At 35.8% G+C, this 22,250-nt stretch overlaps 1 protein-coding gene across 1 annotated transcript in view; it reads left to right on the forward strand.

Annotated features, from left to right (window-relative positions):
- The first annotated feature begins 734 nt into the window (after positions 1 to 734).
- The window catches only part of LOC124302102 (transmembrane 9 superfamily member 3), a 30,967-nt gene continuing 9,451 nt past the window's right edge, over positions 735 to 22,250 (forward strand). Inside the window, exons 1-6 of the mRNA XM_046757892.1 lie at positions 735 to 1,029; positions 2,206 to 2,401; positions 5,629 to 5,751; positions 17,777 to 18,021; positions 19,346 to 19,585; positions 21,956 to 22,240. Coding sequence (XP_046613848.1) covers positions 958 to 1,029; positions 2,206 to 2,401; positions 5,629 to 5,751; positions 17,777 to 18,021; positions 19,346 to 19,585; positions 21,956 to 22,240 — 1,161 coding nt within the window. The 5' untranslated portion in view covers positions 735 to 957. The remainder of the gene's footprint in view (positions 1,030 to 2,205; positions 2,402 to 5,628; positions 5,752 to 17,776; positions 18,022 to 19,345; positions 19,586 to 21,955; positions 22,241 to 22,250) is intronic.

Raw genomic sequence — 22,250 nt, forward strand, 5'->3', positions numbered from 1 at the left:
TCAAAGTCTCAAATTTCCCAAAGGACCTTTCACATTTTCAGAGTTTAATCACAAATTAATAAACAATTCCTTATAATCCAACGACTTATCTCGGATTCCTCACCGCTCTACGAAAATCATCTGCTACCGATTGCTGATCCTGCATCGAGTTGAAGGCAAAGTAAGTCGAATAACAAATATTATATCCAACGAATTCCCTCTCGTAAATTCCACGTGATGTTCCAACTAATATAATTCCATAACGCGATTGTCTCACGTCTGTCCAATGTACATATTTTAGTACTTCATCGATAATGGTAACCCAAAAATATCAATTGCGTTGACTGAGGATATGTCTTCAATCAACGCTGATTGTATGTACTGATATTATATATTATATGTACATACATACGATACATACGTCCCCGTACCTTTTCGCGACATAATTTAAAATCTAACTCCTGAATGGTCCGCAAGTGTCCGCTAGGACATCACACACATGCGCAACTGAAGCCTACTGCTTACAAGATCCTCGTGGACCTGACTTAAAGTTGAGTTCACACAGGCGCGGTGGCGCGAAGCACGGTCCAGATGTAAACCATTCAAAATACCTAGAATATGTTGTTCACTAGATTTCATGCATTTGGATTGGTTATCACATTGCCGTGCTCCGCGATACTGCGGCTATGTAGACCGACCCTAAGAGCGCGGTTAACCGTCAGCGTGGCGAGTTGGCAAACTTGTCTTGTCGACAAATGGCCGTTATCGATGGAAGAGCCATCTGACGTGGCAATATATAAAAGTTTGCTGTGTGATTAAGTCCTGTCTGCTTTTATATACGTGGTTCTGTCCAGTTCCGTTGACCGCTTGCGATATTTTGGCGATGAAGGGGACATATTCTCGTTTACATCTCGCCTAATTTATCATCAGTTTACGCTTAATGTTTGAACGGATCTCTTTGACATCACGCAGTCTAACATGGCATGGAGTAGATTAGTTCTTGTTTTGCTAGCTCTGACCCTCGTTTGCGGAGATGAACACAATCATGTCGTAAGTAATACCGGTGACATCTTTTTTGAAATGTCAAAAAATGTCAGTCTCGAATATCTGCGCGCCAGGTGTTGCTCTAGGTTATGCTTATCACAGTAATTGCAGTCACGAAAAATATCTGCTCCCACTTGAGTCGTTATGTCTTTGATCTCAAACTATCATTTCTTGATTGTCTAACACAAACTATGCTCACCCTTCATTTCAGTTCTTGGGTTATCCTGTCAGCCTAGCATTTTCAGCTCTAGTTGGAATCCAAAATATGTGTAACCGTCTTGCATCAAAACTTTCAAGATAGGAATTCAGTATCTATGTTACAATTATTGTATTCAACTGTCTGATATTGTTAGTTCACGATTATTATCGTATAATCTTGTTACACCTATAATTAACCCTTGACTGCACTCGACCTGGAATGTGTACAAAAGTCAAAAATGTGAACATTTTCTCATTCAACAAACATATGGTCTTTCCCTGCACTGTCAAGCTACAAACTCATACCTATTATCGGCTGCTGGAGTTTTTCATAGTAAAACAACTGCTTTCTTTTCTTCAATTTACTTGTCAACTTTTTGTTTATAATATACTTTTGTATCTCACCTTGAATTCAAAGTGGTATAACGAGATGAAACTGAAGCCAGCAGCCAGAAATAACAGCTGCACATGCTGTTAAGTAAGATACAGCTGTAAAGCCCCCTGATTCAAAATCTTGCATATTCCCTGAAAACCAGGTATTTGTAACTGAAGGATTTGTAGCCATAGAACTATGTTATGTTATTGTATTTGAAAGAAGTTCAGCGTGTTTGGTCATAACCCATCGGAGACACACTGGCTCGTTTTTGACCCGAGAAACCATGTAGCTCTTATAGGACGACAAATAAGTGTGACCACGAGTTAACTCTGATTCCTATAATTAGCTTGACACGTGTATTGAAAACTACAAATATTTCGTTTGTGAATCCCCGAAACGCCAAGGAATCTTGGAATAAAAGTTCACAATACTTCACTTCTTTATCATAAAATAGATGTATTTACTGCTGTTTCAAGTTTCATTCATTAGAACAATCAGTTTTGATTATAGCCAGTCACTTGTCAATCCGAAGCTACTGTTTATTTGTTTCACAAAATATCTCAATCGAAAAATAAAGTTCCTTATCCATCATTTTTTTCTTCTTGCAGTACGACGATAATGACGAGGTAGTATTATGGATGAGTACGGTGGGGCCATACCACAACCGACAAGAGACTTACTCGTACTTCTCTTTGCCATTTTGTGCTGGAGCAAAGGCAGTGATCAGCCATTACCATGAAACGTTATCGGAGGCACTGCAAGGCATTGAGCTAGAGTTTAGTGGATTGGATATTGAGTTTAAAGGTTTGAACGACATGCATAATTATATGGTCAATTTTGACAAGGTTGAAGTTCGTAACGTTAATATGACGATCCATATTTAAGAAAAAAACGTTACTTTGCATCTTCAGGATTGCTTGAAATTTGCTAATCCATAATTAAAGCAAAATATACTCATATTGAGCAGATTAAACTTTCTTAAGTCGTTGTAAAATAGTAAATAAACGAGTTTTGTTTCGATGCTCTATTACGTTAACGCTACTAACTTCAGTACTGTCAATGTTGTATATTAATTTTCTAGTTACAGCATTGGCAAAGTATTTTACTTTCTTCCTTGTTTCAACACACAAGAGAAACTTTTAGTTTACACTTCACTTTTTTTTGTAAGATTTTCAAGAGAATCTGAGATTTCAGTTCTCTTAAGAAAATTTTGTAAGACTAAGAGTTTTTGAGCTATAACAAAGCCAAGTTCACCAATGATAAATATGGAAGGAATTTAAGTTTGAGCTGTCTCAAGTAAGTTGACAATTGAAAATTTGGTCATTTTAAAGTCATAGAAAGGATAAATTTGCTTAATAGTGAAAGTAGAGGAATGAAAACGTTTAATAGGACTTTTTCATCCGAAAGTGTAAATTACTTCAATAAAATCACAGCTTCAATTTGGGTTACCACGATTTTTTTTCATATCTTCACACGTAACTCAGCATATGAACAGTTAAAAAGTGTCTTAAAGCATTACATTGAATGCGAAATCTAATATGGACTGAAAAGTCAAAAGCATTTGGAACTGGCTCTTTGGTGTCCTATTCTGCTCATGCTACTATTCCATTTGAGAAAGCCAGAATTTTCACATATTGTAATGTTGAAATAGTAATTAGTGACGTCAGAGGAACAGAGCGCATTCAAAACAAGTGAGCGCTTGTCAGCCTTATTCCCCAGGCTCTTACATTTCAATGGCACATGTTTCGCAAAAATGACTGTGATTTTGTCAGTTTCACGAATTTCGAAATGGGCTAGGGCTCAAAATATTCTGAAAAGATAGAACTTTAAGATTAATGTAAAATCAAGAATCAATTTTTTGAATCTCTAAGGGTTACCTCTCCCCGTCGAAAAGGTGTCAAAGCGACGGAGTACAAAATAGCAATTGGAACATGTTTTTTACGTCTTTAAATTTGTCTTTGAACCCGATATCAGCTGCTTATATATCAAAATACATGTTCCCAATACTAAATTCGATATTAGCTATGAAATTTGAGAGTTATTATTTTTTTTAGCACATATCGAGTATCTTATTGTTAGACTGTATTTTTGTGGCGGAGTTTTGATGGCAGTCTTGTTAGTAGTAAAATTAACATTTTACCATTTTAACTAATCTGTGATTGAGTATCCCTTCAAACAATGTTCTAAAATTCTTTGACATTTCGATTCACAATATTTAGTGATTATAATATGTCCATATAAGGCGAAATACAGTAAAGTAAATTACAAGAACGTAAGAATTGATGTATAAGCAAACGTGTATTACCCAGAACAAAATTTCTCGAATTAAAAAAATTCTCTTTCACAGAAGGAAGAAAATGTAAAATAATATATTAACCTACGAGTCATTTATTTATGCTTACACGGTCATTCATTTGAATTTCATTGTTGGCGGTAATTGAATGTTTAGTGGTAGAAAATTAAACTCCATATGTTCAATCAAATCAAGTATTTGACTATATCTGTTCATATATTGACGGTTAAATTTCTCATTGTTTCGAATAACTTAGACCAACTTACAAGGTACATTATGAGAAACCTACAATTCAACTATACTGAAAAGTTATCCTGCTTCTAAGGATTTTTTTCATTCTACTGAAAGTCATTTTAATTTTTCACCCGTGACTCGCAATACCAAATAAATATCTCGTTTACGACAGATACATAATTTTTCAAGACAATTTTTTCGAGACTTCCGGGACATTTGGCTCTATGACTTTGGGTAATTACTATACAAGTGACGAACGCTCAATAAGCAAAAAATTACCTCCCATTTCCATCCTGACAACCGAACCCTCCCCTCGCAAGGTACAAAAATCTCTTTAAACACCCAAGAACAGAAAATAATCGAATCATGAATGTACAAATTTAAGTACATGCTTCATTTCAATTTTTTTCGAAATTGTTAAAAATCGGGTAGAATCGTTGAATTACACTTCGCGATCTGCTCATTTTATACAGAATTATTTTTAGATTATTTTGCACTGAATATTTATTTTTTCAACATTGCTCCAATATTGATTATGACCTAGGAATTGTAATACCGTGATACATAAAAAGTTTTCTGAATAAAATGAGCCATCTGCAAGTAAAATTGAACGAATCTGCTAGATTTGTAACCATCGTTTGAATTGCCGCTTCGATATCTGAGCTGCATTTAAAATTCCAGGATTTTTAATTTTTATATTTTTAAGAGATCTTATGAATATGAAAATTTAATGAATACTCAATACATGACTATCTCACAATAAAATTAATAACGAGTTTCGATTTTTGGTAAACCAAACTTCTCAATAGAACTTTGACAGATTCTCACGGAGTAAAACCATACTGATTCTTGAAAAAGGTGCAAGACTACGTCTTACGCGATATTGAATATCTCGGAGATCGAAGGGCCAAAAATGTTGTACGACGCGCCAATTTGGAGCAAATTAAATAAGTTGTCAAGCGCTACCATAGAAAGTTCCGTCCATTCTGTAGAGAAATTATTAGCTTTATACAAATGTTAGAATTGGATCTTTTACATACTAGTTAAATGAAGAAAAGAAAATCTCGAGGTGGTACCGTTTAAAAAAAAACGCAAGGCGTTTTACTTGCACGAGGCTCAATATTAATGAGAAATTAAAGATTTCTAAACTATGGTTTCATGAAGTGGAAAATCGAAAACAAATTAAACTTGTTTTCTTGAGGCCACCTAATGGCCATATCGTCCATCACTAAAAACGCGCCACACCTTTGACTAAATTATCAACCCTTCAGAGATCACATAAGATAAATGGAAAATATGTACATTGAAATGACGTCAGCATTTTGTCTCTGGCTTTTTAATTGGTAAATGAGCGAGGGCCGCAAAATAAGTAGGTTGCCCATTTCTGCACTAATCCAATTTCAGGTTTTATAGAAATTAACAATGAAACATCGAATAATGTTGATAATTCTGTAACCAAGAATCCTTAATCTACGTTAAACTAATTAATGCACTGTATTTTCAGCGGATATTTCCAAGACTGAGTATTGCGAAATTGAACTGAGTGAGAAAAATCAAAAGGCTTTTGTTTACGCCGTGAAAAATCAATATTGGTATCAAATGTATATCGATGATCTACCAGTATGGGGTAAGAATATAATTTTTACACTTTCGCCGTTCGCCCTCAAATTATTCGTTGTACACTTTAAATTTAAGGATGACAGTACACAGTGCTCGCTGCATTTATTTGTGTATATATATAATATATATATATATGTATATTTACATGTCGTATCGTTAGTTTTATTCTTGAAAAAAAAGAAAATCGAATTCTATCGAGAAACACGAAGTTTCTTCTAATTTTATTTTTTACTACTAGAAACCATCATTTAAAAAAATATTCAACATTTTCATCCCATTTTCTAATCATGACAAAAAGATGTGTTTTCGAGTCCCTGGTTTTACAAAAAAGTTTCATCAATTTCGAAAACGCCCATCTTCATGCCAAGAATATTTCGGGTCGCCACGATTTTACAAAATGGCGGAGAAATTTCAAAAAATTAAAGGTATCATTTTTGACCGAAACAAACCAAAAAATCCATTGGACATCAGTATCCCAGGAGGTTAGATCGATGACCCATTGGTTTGACGTCTAATGCCCCGTATATATATTCGGGTGTTACACGAAAAAATAATTTGCGAATTTCCATTGTAGTACCCTTTGAAAAGTTTGTTTGGGTTGAAAGAAAGATTCTCTCCAAAGATAAGCGTCATCTTAAACATATCGTACGTTCATGCAACGGTGGAAATTCGCAAACTATCTTTTCCTGAACATCCAATTGTTATATGTATAGATATAGAGTCAGCGATAAATGTGGTTGTCCAGCTCGCTATGTTTGACACATGATATTGGCTTCTTCTATGAAGAAAAATTACATAGAATTTCGCTCGATTCATGATTTCTAATAATTTAACCGGGTTGTCAAGAATTTTCTTTGGGTTGAAAGAAAGATTCTCTCGAAAGAATATATAACTCTATATATACACGTACGCTTTTTACATATCAAATGCTTTTTTCATTTGGCATGGAATTTCCATGAATGTAATGGCTTGATACCACAAATGTCGATACCATTTTTTCACTCGGGAGTTACTTCTAAACCTCATCTTCGGGTCGTATATTTCTCTTGAAAAGTGCTCAGGCAGCATTGGAAAAGATATTTCTGAAAAGTATCTACATACGGCTACAAAATACAGAACTGAAAATGTATCTGTTAATTTTGATCCGACACTTTCAGTATAACCCAAAAAAAAAACAAAACCTACATATAAAGATGATTATTCCCTTGGTACATAATGTACTATTATAATAATGTTACTGGAATTTTATCTCACGATGAGACGCAACCCTCTTCTGGAAGGTTTGATGGTGATACCCGACATCCGCTCCATCTTGCCGCTCTTTTCCCCTTTCTAATGGCAATCTACTCTATTTTACTGACTCTGAAGCTCGAAACCACATTCAGCTGGACTAAAGTACCAACAAATCGATCTAACTCACCAACATTCCAATTAACAATTATGTAGTTTTACTCTACCTTGCCGGTAACCTGGCTGAGACGAAAACCTCTCAACATTGGCGCTTTCTAGCGGTTTGCCGCCAAAACTTTGTATAACATCCTTTGAAGCTCATGACCGTCGTCTCTACAGATACTCGCAAATGCTTTTGAAAGTCTCCATCATTAACGAAATTCTCACGTTGAGATTACGGCTGGAATTTATCTCTATGCACAATTCCTAGAATTTTCGAATGTTTCGTAAGACTCTTGAATGATTTTCGGTGTGTTGACGATTTTCAAAATATTTTCTCGAAACCGAAGAGGCCGAATTTTGACTGTAAGTTTACTTATTTATTCAGAACAGTTCATAATAATAACCAAGCCGGTCTTGTTGAAAAGTGTCCCTCAAACGAAAATTGACATCCTTGGATGGATCTTAAATATGTTTTAGTGTAAATAGTCCCTACGATAATCTCAGCGTTGCTGTAGTGTCTCTGTGGTCTATGGAATATTGGATATGTTTGAAAATAAGAAGGATGAAGCAAGGTGCTTGAGTACTGGTTAAATTTCCGAGTGATCTAAACTTCGAACGTGACTAACTTTCACATATGCTGTCAAGCGTTTCCTGCAAATGTGAAGGTTGGCACCTTTCGGAGTTCTGATCAATCCATGCAATGTTCTGTCTGAACTTTGACAACTCGGAAGTTTAAACTGGATCCGATTGTTTTTCTCACGTTGACGAAATTTGAACTTTTCCGCTTAAATAGTTCTGTTGCACTAGCTGAATACGTGTGTTTGTATCGGCACAAAAGATGACCCTATTTGTTTAGTAGTACACTGCACGTGTTGATACCAATTGTAAGAAGTGGAACCAGCAGTTGAAACTACGCGTTAATTTATCGGTCTCAGGTGTGCGCTGCTCTATTGAAACGCAAACATAGTTTGTGTGAGGCAATAATGTAATATGGGTCATATGAAAATATAAAAATACAAGCCAGTATATAGATAACGATCTTTTCATAGAGATTTCTACAATTGACACACTGTTATTGAATTCTTTAGCTGGTTCCTTCGTCACCGTAATCAAGTTGATCGTTAACTGCAGGATCCATTTTTAGTTCGCAAGTCTGGCAAATACTCAACGTTGAATTTTGTAAAGTATGACGTTGTAACAAGGAAATTTGTTGTGAGAATGGTTTATGAATGAATGTGAATAAATCATCCCCGACTGGAACTATTCGACTGACTTCCAGGAAGTACATCAACTTTCATATAGTTAGTTGTGTAAAAGCTTGAGACAGAAGCGTCCGCATTCTAATATGTGGAAGACTTATCCTAATATTTTTCATGATCTCATTTGATACTACGAACACCTGACGAAGTTTGCGGCTCATTAAAAGTTACGGAAACTGATAAGGTACACTAGGACCTCTATTAAACGGATAGTGGCGGGGCTGGCTCCGCGTGGCATCTTGGTATTTGCTTTATGCAACACCTATATGTGGTACACTATCAATGTGTATGCAATTCTTTGCGTGTACATGTTTGTCAGCGCCGCCAGTTGGCGTAGCAGAAAAGTTTACCCCCCTAATAGCGCTACCTATGGCGATAATAAGAACTTCGGGTCCAGTAAATCACATGTGCATATATGATCACACATACTCAATTCTGTGTTGGTACTTCATGTGCGAAGCCAATATCGATAGTATCTGCGCACCGGCTTGCATCAATATATGTGTAAAATGCCGTGCTAAGGGCCTGACCGCAGAGATCTGAAGTGCCCTCCACTATCTCCCGTCACATGGCAAACCGATCGGTGAATGCGGCATGATAAGGACTGTATCCTAAATCGAAGGACGTTAAATCGAGGTCCCAGTGTAAACGACATCGTTGCAATGATGGGTCCAAGCTTGTCATCACAATTCACAATCGCTGTCTCATTTTTCGCAGTTCGATTTGGGTATCTCGTCCCATACGAAAAGACTTCGCAAATCTGTGTAATTTTAGAAATTTTGGCATATTTCAACAAATATCAATCGGTCAATTCTTAAAATGGTTTTTTGTTGTTTAGTTTTTCGATGACTTATGATAGACACCAAATCCCTTTTTATATAATACCATTTCGAGTGAAGCCTTTTTCTGTATGCCTCTTGGCTTATTTACTCTCGTCCACTTTTTTGTCATCACTACTCACGTCGTTTACAGCATTCACCGAGGTACGGTGAATAGGTAGCTTTACCTACCAGCTCATGGTAACCCCTAGTGATTGATATGAGAAATGAGAGAATCATCCACTCTGGGGGGTGTTGGTACACGACGTTCGAAAGTGGCGGTCACTACTTGATTTTTTGACAGCTTTGCTAATGAGGTCTGAATGAGCTTCCATTTGTTGCTTTGCTGTTCCTATGAATTCAAAGACTCTATTGTCAATTTTCAGTTTTCTACACAGAGTTTTATCCAGTATCGGGCAAATTTGTAATTAAGTAATTACAAATTACGATTGTATTTTGTAACTGAAAAAAGTGAATTATAAATTACAATTGTATTTTTTAATTGAAAAAATGAATTACAAATTACAGATGTAATTGACATTTTTTTTCGAATCAATCACAAATTACAAAAGTAATTCACACTTTTTTCGAAATAATTACAAATTACAAAAGTAAAGTACACTTTTTTTCGAATCAATTACAAATCACAAAAGTAATTGGAACTTTTTTTCGAATCAATTACAACTCAAAAATATAATTAACATACTTTTTCGAATCAATTAGAAATTAAAATTGTAATTGACGCTTTTTGTTGAATGAAATCGTACAGTCTGTTCGCGCATCAAGCGAACAGTGATCATCAAGCCAATCAGAGTAAGAATGAAATTCGGTTGCAAGTAATTTATTTTTGAACCCAACGTTCATATCAGTACCTGCACTCTAGAGTACCGGAATATCCGCCCTCGAAATATCTTTAAATATCGTTTCTAGGATAATTCGCGTTCACACCGTACAAATGTTAAACGAATTACTAACTAACAGACGTGGTTTTGCATACTATATACATTTTTGTCATGCGATTATTCGCAGGGCATTTGTACGACTGTTACGCATCCGTATTCGTTACGAGTATGTATGTACTGATTCAGGTTATTTGAAGTCATCCAATTTAATATTTTAGAAATTTTCACCAAATTTTTGAGCCTCGTAAAAAAGATGTTTTATTTTGCTCCGGGCTTCGACTAATTCAAGGGTATCCAATTTTTTTAATTTGTAATTGTTTCGAAAAAAGTGTCAATTAGTTTTTTAATTTTCAATTAATTGTTTTCAATTACAATTTACAATTGTACTATTATTATTTATATTAATTATATCACTATAATTCGACCAAAATACAAATTCAATAAATCAATTTTCTTACCAAAAAGTCAAGTGATAAATTATTCACTTGTCTGGGTCCTGAGGCACAATTTTTCTCGAAAGATTTTTACAACTTGCGTAAAAAAAACTTCGTCAACCAGTGATAACAGTCTGACCGGCAAAAACAAAACGGAATCAAGGAGGTAAAATTATAGCAAGAGCAAAAAACCAACATTACACCTAACATAGCGTCAACTACAAAAATCTATCATGACACCAACGTTTAACCATCTCGATCAATAGTTAGATCCTCCACCAATAAAGGGACTACCTACTGAGTTTATTGGAAATCAATCTGTGGTAAACATCACGTAAATTGTTTGTGTCAGATCTGAGGTTTACTGAATTACCATGACTTACAAAGTGGCATATCTTCAAGATAAACCTTTTTCGGTAATACTTTTCTTGACAGAAAATCATCTGTTGTCTAACATCTGTCAAATTAAAATCACAATCAAAATCTACCCTATGTTTTTTCAAGGCTGTTTGTTTTTCCGGATCAACACCAATGTTGCGTCTGTGTTCGTTAATTCTGGTCTTAAGAAGCTTGCTGGTTTAACCGACATATCATTTCTCGCAATCATTACAATTTATTCGGTAAACCAGACTGGCTCACATTTTTTGGAGCTTTATCATTTGGTAAAACAAATAGCCTTGACAAATTATTAGTGTTTCTATAAACACACCTAATATTAAACCTACTCAGAACCCACCCAATTAACTGAGATTAAATCCTTGACATAAAGGAAACGCATCTGCGGTTCGACTGTTGGTAAAACATCTTGAGTCCCTAAAACAATCCTAGTTTCATTGTTAAGTCTGTCCCTTACAAACGATAGTCTAATATTCGTAATATTCACCATAAGGGTTGATCAGTTATGGAGGATAGTTGTTAGCTAGTAACATATCCTTCATCAGTTTCAGGTTTTTTTTTCATAAAGTCTATCGTTCGCCAATGAGAGATCCCTCTGTCAACTAAATTATAGATGTTCGCTATTTTCTGTTTTATTAAGTGATGTGAATTAAAATTCATATATGTAAGCGACCACGTTCGTTTTTTGTACCAATCCATCATTATCATACCATCTTTCTTTATTCACGTACGTCGAGGAAACTAATCCTACCATCAACTTCCAATTCCGAGGTAAACCTCAACATTTCGTGATAATTGCCAGAGGTGGAAAGGACACCATCTAAATTGAAACTGTAAGCAGATTGTCGTTATCGTACCTGTAGTAAAAAATCGGTTGAAAATTTAATCAATTTATAGCTCAAAATTTCAATTCTTCCATGATCATATCTAATAAAATGGGGGACAACGGAGATCCCATTAGCAAATCAAAAGATGTGAGCGAAGGTGGCACCATCGAATGCAAAGATTGACACGTCAGAACATAATTTAGGTGCCAGTAGAATTTTGATGTTATCGTTAATTTGACCCCATTTTTCCGTTCTATTTCTCAGTTCATTAAACTACAATATGGTCATTTCAAGTTGGTTCACTTCTGTACATGATTCTGTTCATACTATGATTTTGCGGTAGTCTTTATATATGCATTATTTATAGCTTATTGCATGAGTTACGTTTGAAATTCACAGTTCAAGGTACATCCCTCAGCTACTGATAATTAATTTTGACAAACTATCGTAGCAAAAAGTTGCGTAGAAAATGTGGCAGTGTGAACTGCTGACAAAGAGTGTATCTGCAATATTCTGCAGATCATGCAATTAAGATAAAATTGATGCAGTGCGAACACTAGTAATCGACCTTAATGGAATTATGTTAATGTTAAAAATGTCTACGCTCACCCAAAATCTCGCAGTCAACCGAAATAAAAATTATTAGAGCAATTACTGGAGAATGTCGAGGGCGTTGAGTATTTAGTTACGCCGAACAAAGAACCACCTAAATCAATAATCGTTTTCGATGACGTATTGAGAAAAAGGCCTGAAAATATTAGAGAATTCTTCTGCATGGGTGGACATCATACCGTCGAATGTTCCATTTTGGCCAATCCTACGTTCGAATTTTCAAACATCTTGTATGTCACAGTGCCAACTAGGTAGTGTCAATAAAGTAAAATGATTCTGGACTGAAGCATAAGAAATATGAACACGTGAATACCGTATGTCATATGCATGCACACTAGGATGTGTTTAAAAAAAAAAAATTCTTGCAAACTGGTTATAAAAATCAGAAGGAACAGAAACGATTTTTCCCATGTTATTCTTATAGTAAAATAGAAGAGTGCGATGCGCTACCTCTTAATGTCAATATTAAAAGCTCCAATTTAAATAGGCTTATGTTTTTACCTAAATGAAAATTTTGAACTAATTGCGAGGATAATTTTTTTTTTGTTTTTTTTTGACACCAATGTCCACTGCAAGTGAAAGTATATTGGAGGAAGTACACTCACAGTGTAATGTTTACATTAGTGATATTTTGGATCCAGTTTTCCCGCAATACGAGTTGAAAAATAACGTATCGCGTCATAAACTACCACTTCTTCTGTCTAAAAATGAACTGAAAATGTAAGCACTACTGTGTTGTGTTTCCAATATTCTTTGTTATGTCGAAACATCATTCTCTCCACCATTACCTATTGTTCCCTTATTTGTACGTTTGCAAATCTTATCAAAGCTTGATCCAATAGATTCGCACAATTGCGGCTCCAATGTACGTCAAAATACAAAGGTATGATTCTTCTTGGTAAATACACGGAAAGACCTGTAGTATGAATATTTCTTTTATTGATTAGGTGTGCAAAATTGTTTTAAAATATAAGACTTTAGGGATAATCCAGGTACTGTTACAAAAATTCGTATAGTGAATATGAAAATGCCGAGTCGATATATCTTTTTAGAATAACTCATAAGAATATTAGAATTTTACATTAAAAGAATTAGAGTGTATGTAAGTCCTTGAATTAAAATCTGTAATGGACTCGAATAACAAAAATTAGTATAGAGCTTTGCAAAGAGCGACATTAAATGTTGTACGTTTCAGTATAAACGCGTTGTGATCTTTTTAAACTACTATACGAAAAATGAACGTCACGTAGCGTACTGATACCGGACCCAGGCACACGCGCGCACGCACACACAGAGTTACATAAATAAACTGTGTACGAACACCAGGTGGATGGAAAGAACAAACAGTTTTCAAATGATCTCACAGCTTGTATTTTTTCCATACTACACTTATTACACGTATAATTATAAAAATTAAAAATCACATCCAATTGTTATTCATACCGTACTTTCCATCGCTCAGTTTATTCGGGTATGAAACAAAAGCATTTTTGATGTCTTCTTTTGTAAGGATTTCCCAAATGAAACTCTGAGTATCTGAGCATCGTATATTTTATACGGCCTAGTGTGTTCGTGATTGTGAAAATTGCTGGGCAGATTTTTATGCACTTTTATTTATAAATAAAAAAATGAAATGCAGAAAGCCGAAATTTCTGAAAAAAACTTCACTGACTTCCTCCTTTCAATTTTCAAATGTTGGAAATTATTTATCCCTTCTAATAATTACAGTATTTGAAACAAAGTGAAATAACGAATATCAAAATACGAAAGTACTAAACTTTTAATAGGATTTCAGATTTTGTATTTTACTTTCCTTCTGAGAAGACTGAGACAGCTTCGGAGGAAGCCGTGGTCGTTTATTTGGATTTATTTCTCCCGAATCTAAGCTCTGAAGGACATAATCCTATAACATAACATTTTTCGTAGAACACTAAATCATTCAATACACTTTATTCTCAAAACCTACCGGAAAGGATGTAATTTTAATATTAACGTTTACTTTTTCCAATCGACGATATTTGCGACTTACTGTACGTTGAAACTGTAAGTCCCTGTAACGACACTTACCTAGAACTCAAGTTCGAAGTCACCGACCAGATCATCGAACATCGTCTTCATACATATAAATTATTAAAACGACAATGTACTTTTGAATATTTTAAAACCAATACTACCTTCAAAATTCGATATAACAATCGACAGAATTTGTTTTAGATTTTCAAAAACCAGTATTTGATGCGATGTTTCTAACCTCCAAAACTACACGTGCTATAGTAGGGGTCAGCCCCCTGACACTCACCACTGCTCGTATACTAAAAAATTGTACGCGTCTTGTCCCCGTTTTTTAGTTCCTCTACGTGGCGCTAGTAGACTTCTGACACACTCCCTGCCCTCGCTGACCGGGCGCCAGCTCGTTAGGTAACTACTAGCGCCACTAGTGGTGGAAATTGGCGGCAGAATCGAGGGACATTTTGCGAACCACTTTTAGCAGCGTGTGTCAGGGGACTGGTAGGGGTACCTACACTTCATTCTTCAGAATAATTGCGACGACATCTAGTTAACCAACCACTACAAATATCTTCAAAAAATAATTGGCACTATTAGTTTACGTTCGGGAGATAGGATTCACACAATTAGAACTAACAATAAGTACACACAACCACAACAATACAAGAAAACGCGCGTCTTCAATGTAAGGGCGGTCTGGTGCTTCGGCTGAATGTGGAACAGCTCGGAAATATTCGGCCGTTTTTCGTATTACCATAAGTTTTAGAATTTCTCTTAAACCCCAGTAGCAGAGGGTATAAAGTGTTACTCATTTCGTTGCGCCTTCTCATAGAGAATACTAAAGTTTAGTACATTGCTTACAACTTCTGCTATTTCGAATAGTTATGTTCAGAATAATTTTTACAAAACCGCTTAATCATTGTTATCACTTTTCAACACTTTTAAATTTCTAACAGTAGATAGTACTGTTTCTAAAAGTACTATCTACTAATTCTTGATCATAAATATTGAGATAATGCATAGCAAAATATAATGATTTGAAAATATTGTAGAAAAAAGGACAACAGTACCTCGATTATCCTTAAATTCTCATATTTTATGTCAACTTTCCATACGCAATAAAACAAATATTCATACTAAAAGTTTCTTCGTGTACCCATTCATTTTAACACTGCGTCAAATGCGAACAAGATGGTGTACATTAATGTTGTACAGTATGATTCGGTGCGTGTCCTTTCGGTTTTAGGACGTTCAATATCTCCTTTCTGCGTTAAGAAGTTTCGGCGCTGTACAAAAACTCGAAACGAATACTTCTATGCAATGTTCTGAGATTATGTAAGTCCTGAGTGAAATAGCCAAAATACATAATTTAGTATTTCTCTCCGAAAATGTGAAAATAGGCTAGTTCTCCGAAGGTTGAAATTACGTTATCTGACTTATTTCAGCAATTTAGGTGCTATAGTAATATTTGGAGTTCGTACCACAGGATTAAGAAATGCCGCCGAACACTTACAGCTTAACTTAAGAAAATGTGTGGTAGAATCAGACAGGTGGTTTAAAGAACATCACACCTGTGTGGAAGCAGGTACAGCATTTCGTATTCTCGAATGTTCCTCCGTCACTCAGCTACAACATATTACCTATCGCAACATGGTATTGAAACATTCGTTGTGAGCTTTTATTCAGCACGGAAAGACTTGCATCAAATTACCCTACTCCCATGTAGTGGATCAAAACTATATGTACGAGTTATATGAAAATTTGGCTGAAAAATATTAGTTCACTAAAAAACGTCAACGTAAAATGGAGCATGTAACGTTCCATGGATCTTTCCCGTGATTGTTGAACACATCCATTTCTACTTCCGGAAACCCAGAGAAGTATAATATAATATGTATGTTCAGAACTACCCCCACACAGATAATCCTAAAGCTGCGAAATGTAACCGTTAATCCTCAAAATACATGGTTCATTTGACACTAGGAACTGTAATCTAGCATAATTGCAGCATAACAAATTTCCAGTTTGATAATCTGTAATTCGTAAAGGTCCTGGCAACCAAATGATGACGTTTTGTGGAGTTCAAACCTGTATATGGTTTATTGTGTAATGAATTTCCAACAGCTCTAACGTGAAATGGCCATTTGTTTCCTCGTTTCGTAACGTGAAGCTAAAAATCTCTGAGTCAGAACGTGTCTAACCGCACAATGTTTTTGGCTTTTGAGAAATGATTTTTATAGTTTATTGTTTTTAGGCCAGTCGTATTCTTTTAAAATTGGCTGTAAAACAATCGAGGTTCTGCTTGATTTGAATGAGAACTTTCACTTCTTCGAAGAACTTGAGTGGTAACTCTAGTCGTATTGCTCGCAACTCTCTTTTCCTCGAGTATTTCAAGTATCATTGTTGGACGTATTGGCAAGCTGATTTTACACTCAAAATTGTTAACCACGCCAACTTCTCCATTCTATGCAAAGTTCTGGACGAGGTACACCGCAAATGGTATATTGGCCAAGTATAAAACCTAGCTGCAATAGAATACCTTCGTTGTTCCAGACTATTCTATGAACTGTTTGACAGAGAATTTCTGAAAATTCTGAAAATTGATATCACGCTGAAAATCATTGAAAGATCTGATAAGACACGTTTTAAAATTCCAAGAAACGTTTTTTGGGATAAGTTTTAAGAATAAGCTTACCATGTAAACCTGTAGAAGATTACTAATCCGTTCCGGATGGTGAAATCCGGGTGAGAAAGAGTCGTTTATGTGGGTGCCATATACATATAATCGCGGCATTAGTTGTACTCTTAACTTTTTCAATAGAAACTTCTGAAAGTGGCTCCTAGTAGCTGCAGTATCGATTCTAAGAGACGTTACGCAGAACATGAGCTAAATATGTAATGATGAAAAGTTTTTAGGACTTCAATTTGAAAAATTTGCGTCTAACCTGAGATGCCGGCAAGGTAGTAAGAGTGATATTATGTAATTGTAAAATGGATTGTTGGTAAGATCGAGTGCATTGGCGGTAAGATAGTTCAGGTTAAGGAGATTTCGAACCCAGGTTCAATGGAGTGAGGCAGATTGCCCGTGACAAGGATCGGTAAGAGAGAGTGGAGTAATGTCAGTAATAAGGGGAGCTGTCATATCCTTCTATAAGAACACGGTTCGGCCTTAAAAAGGTTGGCAGATTCACCCAAATTTATTTCAAAATCGTAAAAAAAAATTTATATTTCGAGACGTGAAAGTTCAGGAGAAACAGAGTTTGATATTACAATTTGAGTGGACATTTTGGTTAAGCTAATTATCGTAATAGAACTCTTTTATAATAAGTTCCATGCAGGATTGTTGCAAAGTAATTGAAATCACTTTGAATGTGTACCATACTAGGAGTTGTCGGCGAGGCTGAAGAAAACAACGATGTGGTTTCCTATTATATTTGGGCACACAAAAAATTAGATATTGGATACAACGGAAAGCAAATCGTAGACGTCAATCTCACCAGTGAGAACAAGGTCAAATTAACACAGGGTGCTCGCATTCCACTCAGTTACGAAGTCAATTGGAAGCAGAGCAAAGTAAAGTTTGAAGATAGATTTGATAAATACTTGGATCCCAATTTTTTCCAGCATAGGGTAAGTGAATTTGATTTATTACCCGTGTTTATAATATCATTTGACTTAAACTTTGACCATGAACATGGAAATAGCTCGCGCTTCTTAAATTTGGTGTTTTTACTAAAGAATCAAATATCTAAAAACCGGAGCTGAGCTCATAATATGAAGGTACAGTTTACTTTACTTGCATTCATGACCGCCACAATTATAGAAAACGTACTGTATCAAATCTGTGACTGGAGAAATTTTCAGGCTATTCCAAAAGCCAGACAACAAGACCACAAATACTCCAAATTAGAAGACCTCCAAATTTTTGTTAGGTGCTTTCAAACTAGAAAAGTAAGGAAACTTCGATAGGGATCTGGGAATTCTGATGAAAAAAATACACGCTGGGCATATTGTTGCCAAATTTCATGCTTTAGTAGGTAAACGTAAATAGAATTTTTTCTGAAGCCCTCTCTTCAAGAGAACTTTGTTGCATTTTTTCGAGTACGGGAGCATGTTATCTATTTATACGTCACACAAAATATCACGCATATCGCACAAAAATTAGACTCGCATTCCCAATTATTTTGAAAAAGTTTGTTGCTCATTCAGTGAACTCTTTTATGGCCAAGTTGCAGCCTGTTAAATATAAAATTACTTGCGTTGGACATTTTCAAAGTTCTTTTGGTTGAAATTATAGAATTTACGTATATTCAATGCTTTGGATGATGTATCGTTTAAACTGTCTACTATGCGGTTGAGACTTGGTTATAGGAAATATTGAGCATGAAGATAATCTCAATTCATAACTAATTACATTCTTATCATAAAATTTATGTGTTATTTCTGATAGATCTGAACGCAAGTAAAAAATACCCTCTTCACTCGTGGGAGAGCCCAGAACTCTGAAAAATTACGGAATACTATTCTAATTTATAATTTGGGTTGAAATAATTACAATTAAAGCTAGCACCGTTCATTTTATCCTATTTTACCTCACGCGTACCGAAACACAATATGAATACATTTATGCGAGGGTTGGCATATGATTAACAGAACTGGCTACACCCAATTCAATTAGAACATAAAAAAATCCGACGGTGATTCCACTCTCAAAATTAGGCAGAAACTACTCCGACAATTACCGCGAAACTTGGGTTGCGGACATTATTATATATACGTGAATTTCCATTTGAAAAAACTGAAGCTAAGAACCAGAGTTGACAGTTGAACGCACTAATTGTTAGTAAAATAATAAAGTGGGGAATTCTCCAACTTTGTCCGCTAATTTCAGTTTTGTTTGACAAACTTTTTTCTGAGCAATAAAAAAATGCAAGTTCTATTGATACATTTTCAGATTCATTGGTTTAGCATTTTCAATAGTTTTATGATGGTAATCTTTCTGGTTGGTTTGGTCTCAATGATATTGATGCGTACACTACGGAAAGATTATGCAAGATACAGCAGAGATGAGGAAATGGATGACATGGAAAGGGATTTGGGAGACGAGTATGGATGGAAACAAGTACATGGAGATGTATTCAGACCTGCAGGACATCCGATGATATTTTCAGCACTTGTTGGTGCAGGATATCAGGTCAGTAGCATAAAATTACTAACAATAAACAATATGTTAGTTGCACTAGATAGTATTTAATAAAACCAAACTGTTAATGTGACTTATTCCACTCGTTAAATAAACGGTTCAACATCATAGAGAAGTGCTTAATGGGAAAAAGAAATTCTGGGATGTTGCCGTACAAGATTATTGGCAAATTTAACAAGTGGAGTGCGTAATACAAGAACTTTTAATCATTTTATCAAAAAAACATAAGCTTTAAGCATTTTTCCACAATGGTGCCAGATAGAAACAAGCCACAGAACTTATAAAAATTGCATTACAATATTTCTCTACACAGGGAAATATTTGACAAAAAAGAGCGTTTGTTGATGCATGGAATTTTTTTTCTTCAATATTTGGTGACAGCTCGAAAAACAAATTGTTTTTTTTTCACCATATGTGCATGAAATGTTGGGACTTTGCGTAGAAGTTTCGCGGGACGAAACTAGCCGATTTCATCTCACAATCAGTGTCGTAAAGATAGATTCGCGCACGCGCAATCCACAATTGCTTCACTTTCGTCCCTTAGGAGATGACTTTCATTCCTAGAGAGAAGTAATCGACGACTCGCGTGAAACGTCCCACCCGGTCACTTGCTTCAAAATTCTCGTTTTTCAAATGATAAGTTTATTCATCATGTAGCGTATCCGAAATCGACAATACTCGCAAAAGAATGAGGCGCGTAGCGCGTGAAGGAGTGCGAAGCATGAAGAGCACGCCCCTATAGGGACCGAGTGTGAGTACGAGTAGCGCCACGAGTGGCCAAAATTGTCCCTATCGACGCTACTTGCGTTAACTTTGACAAATGGTCAGTAGCATAGCAAGGCGGGTTCTACACGCAGTTTCCTGTTACCGACATTCTCCCCAGACTCAAACCCTTTTCCGCGATGACGTCACAGTCTGCCGTACCGACTTGAGGTTAAAACCGTGCAACCTTACCGACAGTTGTATCGGTCGACGGTAAAAATCGCACTACTTTGCCGGCAATTCTTATCGGTAGAAGGTCAAAATCATGCTGTCTTACCGAAAATCTTACCGACCGAAGGTCAAAGTCTGTAGTGCTCGCCTGCCAACGGTAGAGGACGCAGCGGGGGCGAGAACTTTTTTACCGTCCCGCATTCTTTTCCCACGATAGGACTGCTGATGTGTAACATTAACCACTCCAAATTCCTTTCCCACAGTACGACTGCTGATGTGTAACATCAACCACCCCCACATTCTTTTCCCACGTTATCAACCACGTGACATTCCAAAATTAATAGTTCCGAGAATTGTTTTTTATCCACTCGGATATCGCTGATGTGTAACATCAACCACCTCACATTCCTTTCCCACATTATCAACCACGCGACATTCCAAAATTAATGGTTCTGAGAATTGTTTTTCACTTACTCGGATGTCGGTTTGATATCCAAGGTCGACCGATAGCCGCGGTACACATAGTCCTTTTATCAATTATTCGCCCACATATCTGTTAAAATCTGTTCAAGAAACTTTCGAACTGATAGTACTTGGCGGACTCATCGATATCTTACATCCAACTCTACTTTACACATTGTAATGTAATTTGTCTTTCAGAATTTATAATTCAATAGCCTATTTTATTTACCAATTCGAGTGCACACATTGAACTAACGTAAAATCATTGTATGCCTACAATATTTGACACATTATTCAACTGTAATGAAACTAATTTTAAAAAATTTGACAGTATTCTATTCAGCAATAAAATTCATCTTCATTTTTATCCATGTATCCTATTCGTATTGTTTAATTAACGATATCGAGCGTTATATTAGGACTATTAAAATGACTGAGTTAAAATCAAATAGAATTAAATTTATCATAGTGCAAAAGTCTAAAACTAAATTATTGCTTTAAATGTGAATTTACGATTGTCCTCTGGTGATGACCAACCTGTCGCGTAAAACAGTTGCTACAAAAAGGTGTCTAAATCACCTGTCTGGCCAAACCTGATAATTTTTACAAAAATTATGTTGCACGCTTCTAAAAGATTATTTTTCCTATTTCGAAAATTGGAGAGTTTTTTACGAGTTTAAGTCGATATTATCCCAAATCCTTTCAGGCTCCCTTCTTACAATTTTCACAAGGAAGCTGTATGTGGGTCACGATCGACACAATTCCTTGCAAATTTCACATTGCGACTTTGGCCTAGTCAACTTAAAGTTGAGGTTTATTGGCAGATAAAGGTCCAAATGGTAAAACCTTTCTATTATAAGAGTATTGCCTTCCTGGTCGTTAACTGTCGATATCATAACTGCGAGAGTGTATAACAGTTTGCTAATATGTATAAAAATAGTAACAGAATGTTATGATTTCTTACAGGTTACCGTAGTAGTGCTTAGCGTTATCATTTTCGCTATACTTGGAGAATTGTACACAGAACGTGGATCTATGTTATCCACAGCAATATTTGTTTATGCGGCAACATCACCTATTAACGGCTATGCAGGCGGAGGTTTATATGCTAGAATGGGAGGCAGAATATGGATAAAGCAAATGATACTAAGTGCATTCCTGTTACCTGTATTGGTATGCGGCACTGCTTTCTTCATAAACTTCATAGCCATGTACTACCACGCCAGTCGCGCAATCCCATTTGGGTCTATGGTAAGTGCTG

The sequence above is a fragment of the Neodiprion virginianus genome, chromosome 4, assembly GCF_021901495.1.
Source record: "Neodiprion virginianus isolate iyNeoVirg1 chromosome 4, iyNeoVirg1.1, whole genome shotgun sequence".
Lineage (NCBI taxonomy): Eukaryota > Metazoa > Arthropoda > Insecta > Hymenoptera > Diprionidae > Neodiprion > Neodiprion virginianus.